The sequence below is a fragment of the Macaca fascicularis genome, chromosome 3 (genome assembly GCF_037993035.2).
Source record: "Macaca fascicularis isolate 582-1 chromosome 3, T2T-MFA8v1.1".
NCBI classification, from domain to species: Eukaryota; Metazoa; Chordata; class Mammalia; order Primates; family Cercopithecidae; genus Macaca; species Macaca fascicularis.
The window spans coordinates 105063329-105078461 of record NC_088377.1 but is presented as its reverse complement, the minus strand read 5'-3'; the positions used below and the strand labels follow the sequence as shown (position 1 = coordinate 105078461).

General features: G+C 40.6%; 1 protein-coding gene across 2 annotated transcripts; it reads right to left on the bottom strand.

Annotated features, from left to right (window-relative positions):
• Positions 1-10909: 10909 nt before the first annotated feature.
• On the bottom strand, positions 10910-14902 carry NPVF (neuropeptide VF precursor). 2 transcript variants are annotated; one of them, XM_005549950.4, is made up of 3 exons: positions 14718-14902; positions 13040-13440; positions 10910-11522 (listed from the first exon to the last, which is right to left on the bottom strand). In XM_005549950.4, exons 1-3 carry the CDS (start codon positions 14853-14855, stop codon positions 11471-11473), a joined length of 591 nt encoding a protein of 196 aa, XP_005550007.3. In that variant the 5' UTR covers positions 14856-14902; the 3' UTR covers positions 10910-11470. The 2 variants fall into 2 exon arrangements, with proteins under 2 accessions (XP_005550007.3, XP_073892690.1); XM_074036589.1 differs by having other exon boundaries at positions 13228-13440.
• Between the last annotated feature and the right edge of the window lie 231 nt (positions 14903-15133).

Below are 15133 nucleotides of genomic sequence, written 5' to 3'. Positions count from 1 at the left end.
CTTGGGTGGCAGGAGGAGAGAGTCATATTTTCTTATAAATTACTTACACACACAATTTCTTATATGCCCATAGAAAATTTCTGGAAATATGCACAAGAACCTGGCCACATGGGTTGACTTTGGCCAGGGGAATTGGTAACTAGAATTGAATGGAGAGAGGGAGAGGTTTCACTACATATACATATATGTTATTCTTTAAGTTCTAGGGTACATGTACACAATGTGCAGGCTTGTTGCATATGTATACATGTGCTGTGTTGGTGTTTTTTTTTGCACCTTTTGAATTTTGAACTGTGTTGCTCATTTGGTACAGGTTGGTTTTTCTGGAAGCAGATGCTGAGGTGCAGTTTGGAGTACAAGATGTTTATTGAAGATCAACACCTGAGGAAGAAAGATAAGGAAGAGAAGAACTGGGCAGAAAAAGAAGTCCATCTGTGAGGAAACCTTGGCAAGACCTTGGCTAACCCTCTGTGATGCTCCGGAGCACATATGGCCTGCCAGAGCAATCCAGATGGGTGTAAATGGCATTTATACCCCTTTTTTGACAAGGTATTGGATGCCATTGACCTGGGAAGGCATTCTGGTGGGCCAGGTAGCTCTTCACAGCTGAACATTCCCCGCTAAATCTGACAGCTTGGCTAGCAAATCCTACTGTGAAGGGAGGTGTAAGTATCATGTCTTAACAAGGACACAAGTTTTCCTATCCCCTCACTTTGCTGAGAATTTGGTTGGGTATAAAATTCTAACAAAATTTAGAGGTAGGACAATTTATTTTCAGATAAATAAATCTTCATGAAACTTACCTCTCGGGAACTCCTTTCTATTTAAGTCAATGATATTCCCCCTTGGTCTCTAAATTAGTATCCAAATGCATTTTTTTTTTTTTTGAGACGGAGTATCATTCTTGTTGTCCAGGCTGGAGTGCAATGGCACAACCTCAGCTCACTGCAGCCTCTGCCTCCCAGATTCACGCGATTCTCCTGCCTCAGCCTCCTGAGTAACTGGGATTACAGGTGCCCGCCACCATATCCAGCTAATTTTTTGTATTTTTAGTAGAGACAGGGGTTCACCTGTTGGCCAGGCTGGTCTCGAACTCCTGACCTCAGGTGATCCATCCGCCTCGGCCTCCCAAAGTGCTGGGATTACATATGCAAGCCACCATGCCTGGCCATCCAAATGCAATTTTCAACTGATGCACCTGGTATAATAATGATTTTTAGACGATTGTAGCCAAATAGAGGAAGTCATAACAAATGGCAAGTAGTTGCTTCTGGGGAAGAGGAATTGGGATTGGATGAAGTTGGGACTTGGGATGGTCATTTTCCATCCAACTAAGACATTTTTGAGAGTGAAAGGGATCACCGTTAATAATTACACTGGGGTAATAGGCATAAATTGTGCTATTAATTAAGTCATGCCTCCCCCCACCCCACTGCCCCAAGTTCGTATGTTGAAGCCCTGACCTCCAATGTGATTGTATCTGGAAAGACGGTCTTTAGGAAGTACTTAGGGTTCAATGAGGTCATAATGATGGGTCCCTAATCCTATAGGACTGTGTCCTCCTAAGAAGAAGAAGAGAGAGGTAGCGATCTCTTCATGCACATGCACCAAGGAAAAGATATGCGAACGTATAGTGAGAAGTGGCCATCTGCAAGCCAGGAAGACAGCCCTCGCCAGAACTCCACCATGCTGGCATCCCAATCTCAGACTTCCATTCTCCAGAATGGTGAAAAATACATAAATGTCTGTTGTTTAAGCCACCCAGTCTACAGTATTTGTTGTGGCAGCTCAAGCTGACTCATATACATCAGAACTGTCCCTGGGAAACTGGGGTGATTCGCCTTGTGGAATTCTTTGGAATTTTAAATCTTTATACGTGTATTTCTTTGTGAAAGATAACATTAATTTTAAAAGAAGAATTATAAGGGTTTAGAAGTCAACTCATAAATCTTCACATCTCATGCAGAAATGACATGTGTGATATTCCTGTTGTATAACCATCCTGGAACACCTTCCTGTGGCTCATGTTAGATCTATTTCTGGGCAGCTATAATTGTTAGAAGATTCTTTCAAATTTGTCAGTTTGTAACTGCCACCAATAGATGATAATACAGAAGCTTTTCTCTTCTGTGACTAGCCCTGCTTTTAAAAGTGCATTGCTTTTCTTAGTCCGCAAGGAGTGACACCTCCACCCTGTCCCAACCCCACCTTAGCTGTAGCACTGTGCTGTGTTTATTAGTGTTAGAGTGAAGAGCGGGGAGACTTGAAAAGTGGGGAGAGCAGGTTTGTGTAGGTTAAGAAACCAGACCTCAGAAATGATTTAATGTCTTGGATAAAGTCACGCATAACCCTACAAGGTAAAAGCTGTATCAGGTTTGATTGGCAAGTGAGTGCCTCATGCATCAGAGAAGTCACCGTCTGCAGTGATGTATAACCCTTGGCTCCCTGCTGGCTCCGTTCCCCCATCAGCCTGCTGCCATTGCCCTCTCACTCTCCCATGATGTAGGAGATAGCTGAGATTGACAGAGAGAGAAGGTTGAAGGGGCAGTAGTTAAAATGTCACCCACCCACACTGAAATCCAAATGGCTTAATTTACCATGATGTGTTTTAATTAATGAGAGTGAAAAAGTGAAGAGGTTGTACTTTCTAATCAAACAAAGTAATGCCTTAGTTACTGAAATGCAAATGGCTTCATTGGGAGGGAAGCAAAAGTTAATTAGGTCACATAGATAAATTAGGAGGAAGCTAAAACTATCTTTGCCACAATTAGATCTTTGCCACAATTAGTTGGTTTGTAGTAAAAGAGAATACATATAGACATTAAAGATTCAAATGTAAGTATTTTCGCATTAGATTGCTTTGTGACTTTGGTGACTTTCAATTTTATAATAAATACCACCTTTACATTCCACTGCAGATATTTTAATGTAAAAATAGTCTTGCTTATTCTCAATGGGTGCTGTTTTAAGTCCTCTGCCTTTTCTAGAGGATGTGCTGATTCCTTGCTGCTAAGAAATGATCCTTAATGTGTAACTAGACTTAAGATGCAACAAACATGTTTACTTTTGCCTTCTTTAAACTGTTGGAATTATATTTTAGTTTAAAATTTAAAAAGTTTTAAGGTTATTAACTGAGCCTTAAGTGTACAGTATAAAACAAGAAGGTCTTTTTGTTGTGCTGGTGGTGTTTATTGTTGTTTTGGTCTAAGAATTTAAAATTAATTATGCACAAATGTGGGGTATTTTCTGCCCTCTAGTGGTTAAAAGTAATTTTGCAATATTGGTTACATCTTTGTGCTTTCAATTACAAAGGAGGAAGCTAGGTGATATTTTAAAAGCAGTTTGCAAATTATGTTGGTGCATTGCTGTAGCTAATTATTGTTGTTGCATATTTTAAGAAAGAGAAACAATAGTTTTATGTTTTATTAACCACAATATACCAATGCTTAGAAATCTGGCAAGAAGGGAAATAAATTTTAAGATAAGATAATTTTTCTTCAGGATTAAAATAATATTTCTCTACTTCTACAAAGAGAGGATTAATTTGACATTAATCTAGTTATAATTTAATTCCGCTCCTGATTCTAATCGTGATTTTCCTGTTTAGCTTCTTTCATACTTTAGTTCCTATATTTAGGAAGAGAATAATGGGTGATAATACTTTCTATTTCCTAAGCTACACATACGTATAGGATTATACGTATCACATTCGTGTTATATTATGAAAGGAAAACGCTGTGGCATGTTTTATGAGCAATTATTTTTATTAGTTATTCTTGGGCATCTATTTCACTAATTATTATTATTATATATTCTAAGATATTAAGTGCAAAGGTTCTAAATTTTATTGACTGCAATGTAAAAAGATCAGGGAAGCAGATGAGAAGCAAAGTACAAATAGGCTATTAGGAAGAATGTGAAGGAGCCCAGAAGGTCAAAGAAAAGTGCTATAAAATAGCAGATGAGTGGTTGTTGACCATTCTTCATTTCTTAGGAAAATTAAACTAATCAACTCTTCATTTTCATTACTGTGCTGAAATTAATGTCTGTCCATCTCTGACTGCTAACAGAAACCTTTGCTGTCTCAGGCATTTCCAAAGAAGCAGTCGCTGTGGTCTCAGGTGAATCTAATACATTGTAAACTGGTGAGATGATAAAAGAGTTCAGGAGAGAAAAAGATTAGCAACAACTACCCCCTTTTAAGACAGGCTTAACGGCGCTGTAGGAAAAATTTAAAGTTCTGGTGAAAAATGTGGCATTACTAAATAAGAGTCTGTCATTTATAAATCCTTATTTTTCTCATAGGATTTGTGTGTGTGTGTGTGTGTGTGTGGAGGGGGGGGTAGCTAAAATAGCACTTAAGCTTTGGGTGTGATTTTGTAGGTATTAATAGTGTGAGCATAATTAGTGAATAGCATCAGACTATGTAAAAAGGCAAGTGAAATGTACTTAATGCCACTGAATTTTACACATCAATATGGTTACAATGGTCAACTTTATGTTATATATATTTTACTACAATTTAAAAAATTTGAAAAGGGCAAATGAAATCTTTCTGATTTTTAATATTTCTAGCAATGGTGAATAAAATGTACAACATCTAATAAACATTTCAGGAACTCTGGGGCACTTAATAAGAAATCCAAGTAAACACTGGATATAATAAAGAGGGACAAATGCTCACCACGTACTATTTTCCGAATACAGGCCTGACTCCAAGAAGCAAGTGATTCTGTTTTCCACAGAGCATTCAGCTTCGCACGCCCATCTGAGTGAGAGGGAGGGGACGGCTGCTACGATTCATGCCAGTGCGCAGGAGCAAACTTACTTCTGATTGATTTTAATTCCTTTACTGCTTTGTCCTAATTCATAAGTGAGATCTGTAGCAGACCGCAAATAAGCCAGGGAGGCAAGACCCATCCAGGCAGAAGTTTACCTACTGACTGCCTTTGCCTTCACTCCATTTGCCATGACTGCATATTTCAGTGGCTCTCTGGATGGCTGCAATTTCCTTTTATTAAAACAAAATTAAAAAAAGAAAAAGAGATGGAATCTCACTATGTTGCCCAGGCTGGTCTCGAACTCCTGGTTTCAAGTGATCTACCCAACAGCCTCCCAAAGTGCTGGGACTACAGGCATGAGCCACCATGCCTGGCTTGGACCACTTCAGTTTTACTACTGAAGCAGAAACTGACAGTCACATTTTATCATCAACAATAGCACCTTGTTTGCTAAAGGATAAAAATCAAGAAACATGACTTGCTCCTTGAGAGTCCAAGATAAAAGTGGTCAGGTTTGTATTCTGTGATGCTTTTACCTTTTACAATCACTCATGACTGGTAAGGTAGGCATCTCCTTGCCTGCTGTAGAAGTAGATACCTTAAAGAACAACTAAACTAAAGCTCTTCAGGAATCTATGGTCCTTCTTTCTTCCCATTCTTCCTCCCTTCCCCTCTCTTCCTTCTTCTCCCTCTTTGTACCTTGCCTCCTCTCTTCCTTTCTCCGCCGCCGCTCCTGCCTGCCTCCCTTCCTTCTAAAATCTTTATATAGTGTTTTAAAATGCCAGGGATTTACTCCTGGGCTTCAGTGTATCTATTTTTTTCTTATTTAAACATAATTCAATGCATGTTTCCTGAATGCTTATTATGCTGCAGGGTTGGATGGCAGGTGGTTGTGTGGTAGTGAACAGGGCAGTGGATGATGGTTCAGAAGAGAAACACTTAAAAATCAGACCTTGATTGAACCCACTTGTTAGCTCTCATTTCTTGGGAAAGTTCTTTCTGAGCTCAGTTCTCATGCATAAAAATGAGTATTAACAGAAGTGGTTAAAATAGCCCTAAATGCTTAAATATGTAGTTATCATAACAATTAATAATCACTATTATTATTAAGCTGGGGGGAGGGGGGTCAAAGATGATTACAGGAGTCTAGTGCAGTGGTTTCTAATTAAGGATGACCCCCCACTCCACCCTCAGGAGCATTTGGCAATGTCCGGAGATATTTTTGGTTGTCACAATAGGTGAATGATCCTACTGGCCTCTGGTGGTTAGAGGCTTCTGATGCTGCTAAGCATCCTACGGTACACCAGGAAGTCCCCACAACAAAGAATGACACAGTCCCAGATGTCCATAGAACCACTGTTAACCCTGGTTTAGTGAAGAAAAACCATTAATATATGTTTCATATTTTCTATAACAAAGCAGTGAGCACATATGGGGGGGGACCCATTAAGTTGTCCACTTGATATTCATGCTCTTTTTTCATATAATGGTGGTTGAGACAATGCGCCTAATGGAGAAACGACATTTCCCAGTCTCACATGCAGAGTGGGGTGATCAATTACTTGAAAGAGGAAGTAGTCAGATGGTGCACTTTATTTATTTTATTTTATTGTAAGTTCTGGGATACATGTGCAGAACGTGCAGGTTTGTTACATAGGTATATATATGCCATGGTGGTTTGCTGCACCCGTCAACCCGTCATCTAGGTTTTAAGCCCTGCGTGTGTTAGCTATTTGTCCTAATGCTCTCCTTCCCCTTGCTCTCCACCCCACTGGATGGTGCTCTTTAAACAGGCTTTTTTTTTTTTTTTAAAGAAAGAGCACCCCTTTACCCGGCCCCTTTGTTTCTACTGCCTGGAAAGGGACGTGCCGGCCTGGTGGAGCCGTGTACTTGGGCCGGTGCAGCAGCAGGATGGGAGGGTCCGGATCCTGGATGAGGGTGTGGAATTCCCATGCCAGCCCAGAACTGCTTCCTTCCCGACCATTTGGTGTGAGGAGAAAAAAAAGTTTCTCTTGGTTAAAACAGTGTTATTTAGGTTTTTATTATATGCAGTTACATCCAAATTTGACCTATGTCTCAAAGGATTTTGATTGGTAGAAAAAAGACCTTTGAGCTGAAGGAACTAGCAGGAACGAAGGCACGGAAATGTGAAAGTGCATGTTTTCAGGAAATAACTTGTGGATTGGTGTGTTAATTATGTAATAAGAAAACTTGGGTCACAGAGCCTCACGTAATGTTCCCAAGAAGCTCTTCAAGGGGAAAAAAGGAATAAACACACGGAGGGCAACACACTCACCTTCCCTGTCCATTTCATTTTGTTGGTCACAGTCAGGTGAACACTGACCTTTCATTTTTCTCACTGAGAAATTTGTCCCAGAGTCAATACTTTTTTTTTTTCCTTTTTGTATTTCTCAAGGTCATTGTCATAGTGTGATGTATGAAATGCGGACCTGAGAGCACGTGAAAGCCACCTTCCATGAAAACCCTTGCTGTGTGTTGGTGTGTCCCATCCCAGCGTCCCTCTGAAGCCCCGCACTCTGCTGCCTTCACAGGCCAGCTGAAGCTTGGGTTAGGACCAGTCCAGAGGGAATTTCCTTGGGAAAGGGAAGTGTTGGAAGAGAAGAGAAGGGTGGAATGGATATTTGGAAGGAAGTGCCTGGAAAAGCACATTAAGGAGAAAAACACAATGACCACCTCACTTCTATTTTATCCCACTGTCAATGCCAGTATTTGGAGGAAGTTCAAGCTAAATTACTGAAATGATTTTGATTGTTCTGGTATTGTGTTCTCAACACCTAAATGGCCAGTCAGATAACATTATTCGTCTGTAAGTTGGATTAGATATTAACTTAAAATAATTCTAGACGTAATATTTTATTATAGTGATTCTTAAACTTTATGGGTTTACAAACTCCTTTGAGAATCTCCACAAGAATTATGAACTCTCTCTCCAGAAAAATATATATATACGCTTATGGATTCAGACAAAACATCATTTTAGCAGCCGTGAGCACTCCGCTTAAGGAGAGATTCATCTTTGTTGCAAAGGATGTGAAAAGTGAAGTTTTAACCAAAACCCCCAAAACTAATAGATATACAATTATCTATTAGTTGTCTAATAGTGAAGTCAGATCACTATTTGCAGACTTTCTAAAGGATGTGGTTGGAAACTGGTTCCACCAGTCCTCGTTTCCTTCGCTGACTTGGAGACAATAAACGGATAGTGTTTGGGTTCAGGAGAGATTCCTTTGGAGAGAGCTGTTACATTGTCGCTGTGAGCTGGTACCTGTGTCCCTGCCCAGGGGTCTGGAATTACTGCTTCCTCACCCTTCATCAGGGAGGGGCTTCCACAGGATAAGGAAATGTATTCTATGAGGTTGAGAAAAACAAAAGCCAAAAAGGCTGAAGAGCCTGGGGGCAGCAGGACAGAGGAGCCATTTGGGATCACAGCCAGGTGTGGAGGGTGAGCTGCGCACAACCAGCCACAGGCTGCGGCAGGCAAAGAGTTACTGGAGATGTTTCAAGTCCTATTCAGGAGGACCCCGGAAGAGAAATAAGCATGTATGGAGTGGATGCCCATGCCCCAGGGCTGAGGGCTGAGGCCACGGTGGGGCCTGGAAGGTTTCACAGTACGACAGAATGGCAGGGAGAGGGTCCGGTAATGGTTGGCAGCGCCATCCCCTGAGTCCTGAGAGTGAGTCCCTTCAGGTGAGAACTACCTCATCCCCTCTCCTCTCATCCCAAATTCTCTTAACTCCCAGTGCAGTCCAAAAAGGCAGCCAGGGAGAGAAGCAGCAGATGAGGGTGGAAGAGAGAACAGAAGCCAACCACGGTCCTGTCTCCAGACTTAGGCCTCAACAAGGGAAGGGTGCAGAATGAATGTATGAGCAGCTGAACGCAGGCTGAAAGGTTGATGACAATGGAATTGACTGTGTGTTTTTGACTCAGAGAGGCCAAAGGCTTGCCATTACTTAAGAGAGAGGTGAAGTTCATGGCATCTGGCCAAGTTTTCACTGAGGGTCAGAGGAAGATTTCTGCACACCCTCTTCCCCATCCCTTGTATTAGAAAGCGGCAGTGGGGCACAAAAATAAATTTGCATTTTGAGCACACTTCATGAATCATACAGTTGTATTTGATACCCACTGTAGGATGGAAGCAGACCTCGCAGGTCTGCATGAAGCTGGCTTTTGGGTTTGATGTAGAAAATGGAAGCTGCTCTGATTAACAAACACGGGTGTTGTGGGATCCAGCAGGGCTGAGTCTGGGGGAAGCAAGACAGGCTACATGATATGCAGGGTTCAGTGCAAATATAAATGTGGGGCCCCTTGAAATACTTAAGAAATTCAAGACAATGACAGCAGAGCACTGAGCCAAGCATGGGGTTTTGTGTGACTGCAGGGATTGCACACCCATGAAGCCACTCTGGAGTGAATAACAGAGGTCAGAGAGGAGGGGAACTTGCCAGTGGTCCAGTTAATGAGGGACCCGGAAGAGGCCTGATGGAGACTTTCCCAGTGAAATGCTGCACCATGCAATCCCGCAAATCCTCTGCAAAATCGCAAGCTCCACATTGAGTTACGTGAGTGGGGTTCTTATGGAAGCCAGTGAAGGAGCCGGTGTGGTGGCACAACAGAATAAGCCAAGCAGATGAGGGGACAGCCAACAGTTGGCTATTCAGCTAACATTTCCCGTAGATTAGGGGCTTAGGTAAAGAACCCATTTTTATAACAAGAAGTTTCCCTGTGTCATACACTCTCACAGGACCAGGTGGTCTTTTATTTATTAGTGTAGCAGGATGTTGCAGGACACTCTCTCTATCACTCAGAATTGGCAACTGCGGACCACAACTGGAGGTGTACAGAGAGGCTAAATACTTTAGAAGAGATGCTAAGTAAAGAGAACCGTGGATGGCAGGAGCCAGACACCCGCTCGTGGTTTGCTAAGACCTGGCAGAGCCACAGCAGCCCTCCCTGCCTTGGCCGTGCCCTTCCAACATGTGCAGGTATGAGAGTCTGCCCTGGAGGGGGCCTGCTGCAGTTGCTGCTCCCCCAAGAAGCCAAGTAAGAGTGGTTCCTAGAAAACCACTTCTAGAATATGGGGTTTTGACAGGCACACTGCATGCTACTTCTGACTGGCTGCTTGCTTAGGCAGTAGACTTATGACCGGCCTGCCCCCTCCTAAACAGGGATAAGAGGGGTGGAGACAATGGGGGGCAGTGGAGTGGCAACCTGCAGTCCACCCTTGGGCTGGCTGGGATGTCTGCATTCTCTATGCATCAAGCGGGCACTGGGAGGGTGGCTGGCTTGAGCTTTTCTGTCTGGCAATAAAAACTATGGGGAAAACAGATGAGACGGGGGTAGCTGGAAGAGATCAAGTAGCACCCAGAGCCCCCAGGTAGGTGACCTGTGTGAAGGCCCCTGCAAGTCTTCCCGAAGAATGCTTTTGTAGAAGCAGCAACTTTATATAGAGAGGAGGAGACCGTTTCTCTTGACCATCCCCACTATCCCCATTCCTCCTGTGCCCTGGAGAAGATAGGAGGGGAGATTGTTTTTCAGAGCCTACCATGTTCCCTCCCAGCACCCTACCTCTCAGGCGAGAAAGGGGAGGAAGGGAGAAAGAGCAGACCTGCCCCTTTCCCACTTTAGGCCTTTCCTCCAGCCCAGCCAGACATGGGGGTGGGTGGGGACATTTTATTTTTGGATATGAGGTTGGCGTCTTCAACTGGACTTGACAAAGTTTTTTAATATCAGGAAGTGACTGAGGGAGTTATGCAGTATGTCCAGGGTATCGTTAAGGGAACTTTGATCAGCAGGGGCAGGAGATTCAACACAGCCCAGCGGGGGGCACAATGGGAGAAAAATAAAACCATTTCCTGTGTGCGCCCAGTGGAGTTGAGACTGTTCAATAAACTAGTTATATCTGATTAAGGACTTCATATCCTCAGGATTAAAGGCAGGTCACTGTGCATTTGTGTTGTGGGGTACTGAATTTATAAATTCTTAGTTGAGAAATAGCCAGATCTTTTTGCAAACCAAAAACTTGAAATGTTAAATGAGGAGAAAAGAAACTCACCAGAAGCAAATTTCTGGATGTAGACAGAGGAGACACTAAAAGAGGTAAGTCATAGTTTCCTTTTTCTTTTATCTCCCTAAAGTCTAAGAGTTTTTATTTTGTAGTATTACATGACATTTACATTTCAATTGATCACAGATTCATTAACATTTGACATGATAGAAAGGGTGTACAGAAACATGTTTATAAGTGATTTGTAATCCTTGTTCACTTATTTGTCAACCATGTTATTCTGGAAAATTATTTAATTTCCATCATAATGTTTTTCACGGTGCTCTTCTGTTTAATTTTCTTTTAATTAAGTGTAACTGTGTCTATGATTTTTATATAGGGTAGTGAGGAGGGTCTTCTGTCTCTCTCTCTCAATTACCAGAGATTTCTAAAGCATTTGCAATGCTCTTTTTTATTCAGACAAAAATCCTTTTAACTTTACATAACAAATATGCTTTAAATTTTTACAACTTTCAAGATACTATTATAGTCGTACTGACAAGGAAAAATTGCCGTTGATGATCCATAGCTGATGAAATGTAAGTAGCTGCTCTTTCTTGTGGTCTTCGCTATAGAGCCATTTGTAGATTACAGGCCACAGCTTTAGGGACAGGCTCCAGGTTTCTTATTTTTCTTGTTTCAATTCTGCATCATCCATTTTCTGGAATACCAGTCTCCTAAAATGTAAGCAGTGCAAAATGTTCTCACCCATCAGAACAACAGCATGCAAGAGTCCATACAAATACAAGCCATAGTCCTAACTGCCTAATTATACTTGAGTTGAATTGTGTTGCACTTGACATGAGTGAGATATTGGGGAGATGCTGAATCTGTGATGGGCACTCAGGCCCAAACACTTATCATTGATTCATCTCTCTCCCTCCATACTGCCCCACTCCCAACATCTGATTAGCTGTCAATTGTGCCACTGTATGACACCCGAGAACCTCAGCAGAAATGTCAGCGGTTCTCCCTCTCCTGATGAATGGTGCCCCAAGTCCTTGTCCAGGTCCTCAATATCTGCTCTCTCTGCTCTTACTCTGTCTAGCCTTCTTTCTCTCCTCTTCGCATACATTTTGCTCTTGCCAAAGGGTGCCTCGGCTGTTCTTGGCTCACCTTGCTTTAGTGCCTAAAAATGACCTCCCTCTTCCCACCAGTCTCCGAATGTTCAAGAGAAAGCTGCTTCTCAAAGGCAGGTTTCCACATACAGAAACATCCTCTTTTTTTCTGACCTTTCTGACTCTGCAGGACCTTATTAGTGCCTCTCTTATTTCATTTATTCTGTCAAATATTGAGGGCTTACTATGTGGCAGACACAGTTCTTAGGCTCTGGGGAAATGGCAGTGGACTAAAATTATGGGATTTGTAGGACCGAAATTCTAATAAAGGCAATGCACCCTAAATATATGTCAGATAGGGATAAGTCACATGGAAAAGAAATGGAAAAGACATGGACCCTAAATATATGTCAGATGGGGATAAGTACCATGGAAAAGAACAAACCTGGAGTGTCCTGAGAAGGTCTCTCAGATAAGGCGACACAGTCTGCCACTGTACTTTCTTCAAGTCTTAACTAAAGCATCATGTTCTACTTCATATAAAAAAAAAATTTTTTAAGCATACACTCTCTACTGTAAAGTAATAGGTGGGTAGCTTATTAATTTTTAAATCTTACATTCTGATGTGTACATAGGAGATAATACATATTTCTTAATTAATATAAATAATGATTATAACAGAGTTTATAAGATGAGATCCAGAAAAAAGAAAACACTTTGATTAAAAGTCAGGAAAGAAAACCTGCTGCATTTGAGACCTGGGTTATTGAGATGGGGTCCTTTACACCTGAACGACTCTCTCCTGTGAGGCTTTTTATGTGGGAGAGGTCCCGTGTCAGACAATATCCTGTCATTGCATGGACTTAGTGAGCAGCTATAGGATAATGAGACTGATGCTCATATGTGGCTTAGGGGAAGCCATCTTATGATTTTATACCTTGAGCCATGCTTATTATACCTGGCCTTCTATAGTTCCCAATGTACAGGTATTCAGTTCCTTGTGTCTTTGCCTCTCTCTCCTTCTAGGAAACTTACTGTCTTAGAAACTTATGTTGAAAAGGTGTAGTCATTTTTAAAGTTTCTAGACCACCTCTATATAACTGCCCATGCACTTTGACTGGTTTTCAGGTATTTACCTTGATCGTTTTTGATCGGGATTCTGGATTTCTTGGTGCTGGCAGGTCATGGAGTAAAATAAGTCATTGGCACATGGTGAATGCAAGGATCCTTGACATAAATCACTCAGCGTCCTGCAGACACTTTTGGCTGTTGTCGTTCTCCCAAACCTTTGGGGCAGGTTAAGAACCCGTCTCACGAGGCTCACCTCCATATTTCTTCCAGATCTCAGAGGCAGGTTGGCTGTTGCTCCAGCGCTTCTTTCTTCTTCAGTGGTCCTCCCAAATCTCAATGGCAAGTTGGTGACTGAGTGTGGCATTTTGTTGACTGCAGGTGTACTCATCTTAATGACATTTTTTGGTCCCCAATCTTTTAGTTCCTCAAAATTGAGGCTTCTTTCCCTTTTTGGGTAGCCTCTAGGCTATAATTAGAAATAACCATTACAATAACATACTGTTTTTATAAGCAATAGATTTAAGCCCCCAATTAACTGAAATCTAGACTTTAATCTGCAGAATTGTTAAAGCTATAAACAAAATTTGTGTTCTTATGTGCAGAATTTTTTAATAAATAATTTGTGTTAAGCTTTTTAAAGCAATCTAGTTTCTCTGTCCCTAGACTATTGTAAGACAACCATAAAATATTTATAAAATATATATAGTGAATACAACAATGAGTTCAAGCAGCAGGAACATAATGAAGTTCTGAAATGAGGCAAAAGTTTATTTTACTGCAGTTATTCTCTTTTGTTTTTTTTTTGATTCATATTGTTTATGGAATATTTTATATATTTTTGTAATTTGATTTTGGAGAAACTTCCCACTCCTTTTTCGTGGTTCTCTTTAAAGGCCAAAGTGGCACATGGAAACATGGTACATCGAAACAGAGATGCTGGCCAGTTTTTGGGGTATAGTTGTAGGAGGCCCAGTGAATTTCTTTTTTTTTATTCCATCTTACTGAGGGTTCCACTCTAAAGCTTTCTCAAGAAACCAATTGCATTTTTATTAGAATACAAAATACATTTTTAGTAAAGAACCCATTGGTTTATGGGTTACTGCATCACAAATATGCCAACTTTGTAGGAACCATCTCAAATACAGAGAATATTTAATTAGATTTAGTCTTTACCATAAGAGTTTGTCCATATGGAGATTTTTAAATGATTGTTTTCTGATTATTGCTTGAGTAAAATGAGTATACATACTAATTTCAGCAGATTTGCAAAACATGTAAAAGAACATAAAAACAATTTGCAATTTTACCATCTAGGGGTAGACACTTTATTAAGGTATAGATTTAGTACACATTGGCCAGTTTGTAATTGCTAAGCCCAAAATAAATGTGTTTTTTTGTTTGTTTTCAGTTTAAAACACTTTGAATGTCCAGCTGAAATGTATCCAAATCTTAGTTCTGCCAACCATTCACTACAAATATGCACTTGTGAGTTGATTGAAAATTATTAATGTGCTGTATGCTTGCTAAGTACCATACTCACCAGTACAATTGTTATGACAGAAGCCAGCCTGATCGCTGCTGTGCTAAATAATACAAGTTACATGTATACATTGTCAGAGGAAGGCTGAAGTTTGACAATAAAACAGAGTACACACCAACTTACTTCTTACTCTTTACAAAATCATTAGACTTAGGATTAATATTATATAATTAATGCTACTCAGAGAGACTTTAAAAACTTACCTCAGAATATTTGTCATAATTTTCTTTGCTGTGAAGACTGGACATCATTAATTCATCTGCATAAGAAATGTTTGATGTTAACAAGCTTGAAGTGGCTAAAGTCAATAAAATGAATAGTTTTGATGAAATAATTTCCATTTTGTCCAAATCTAAAATTAAGTCTCTATGTGCAGCCCAATGTTTATGAGAGGAGAAAAAAATTGTGGTGTTTTTATATCGTCTAAAAACAAAGGCAAGTTTTTTTTTTAACAGTGAAATCCATCTCACACATTTTAAGTACTAATATTAATTAGAGTGTACAACTAAAATATGCATGTAAGGAATGTGAATAATTCATTCTGGGAAGACAGCAATGCTTGTGCTTGCAAATTCATTAACTTTGAAAATAATTTTCCTCATTATAAAAGAGTTTCTAA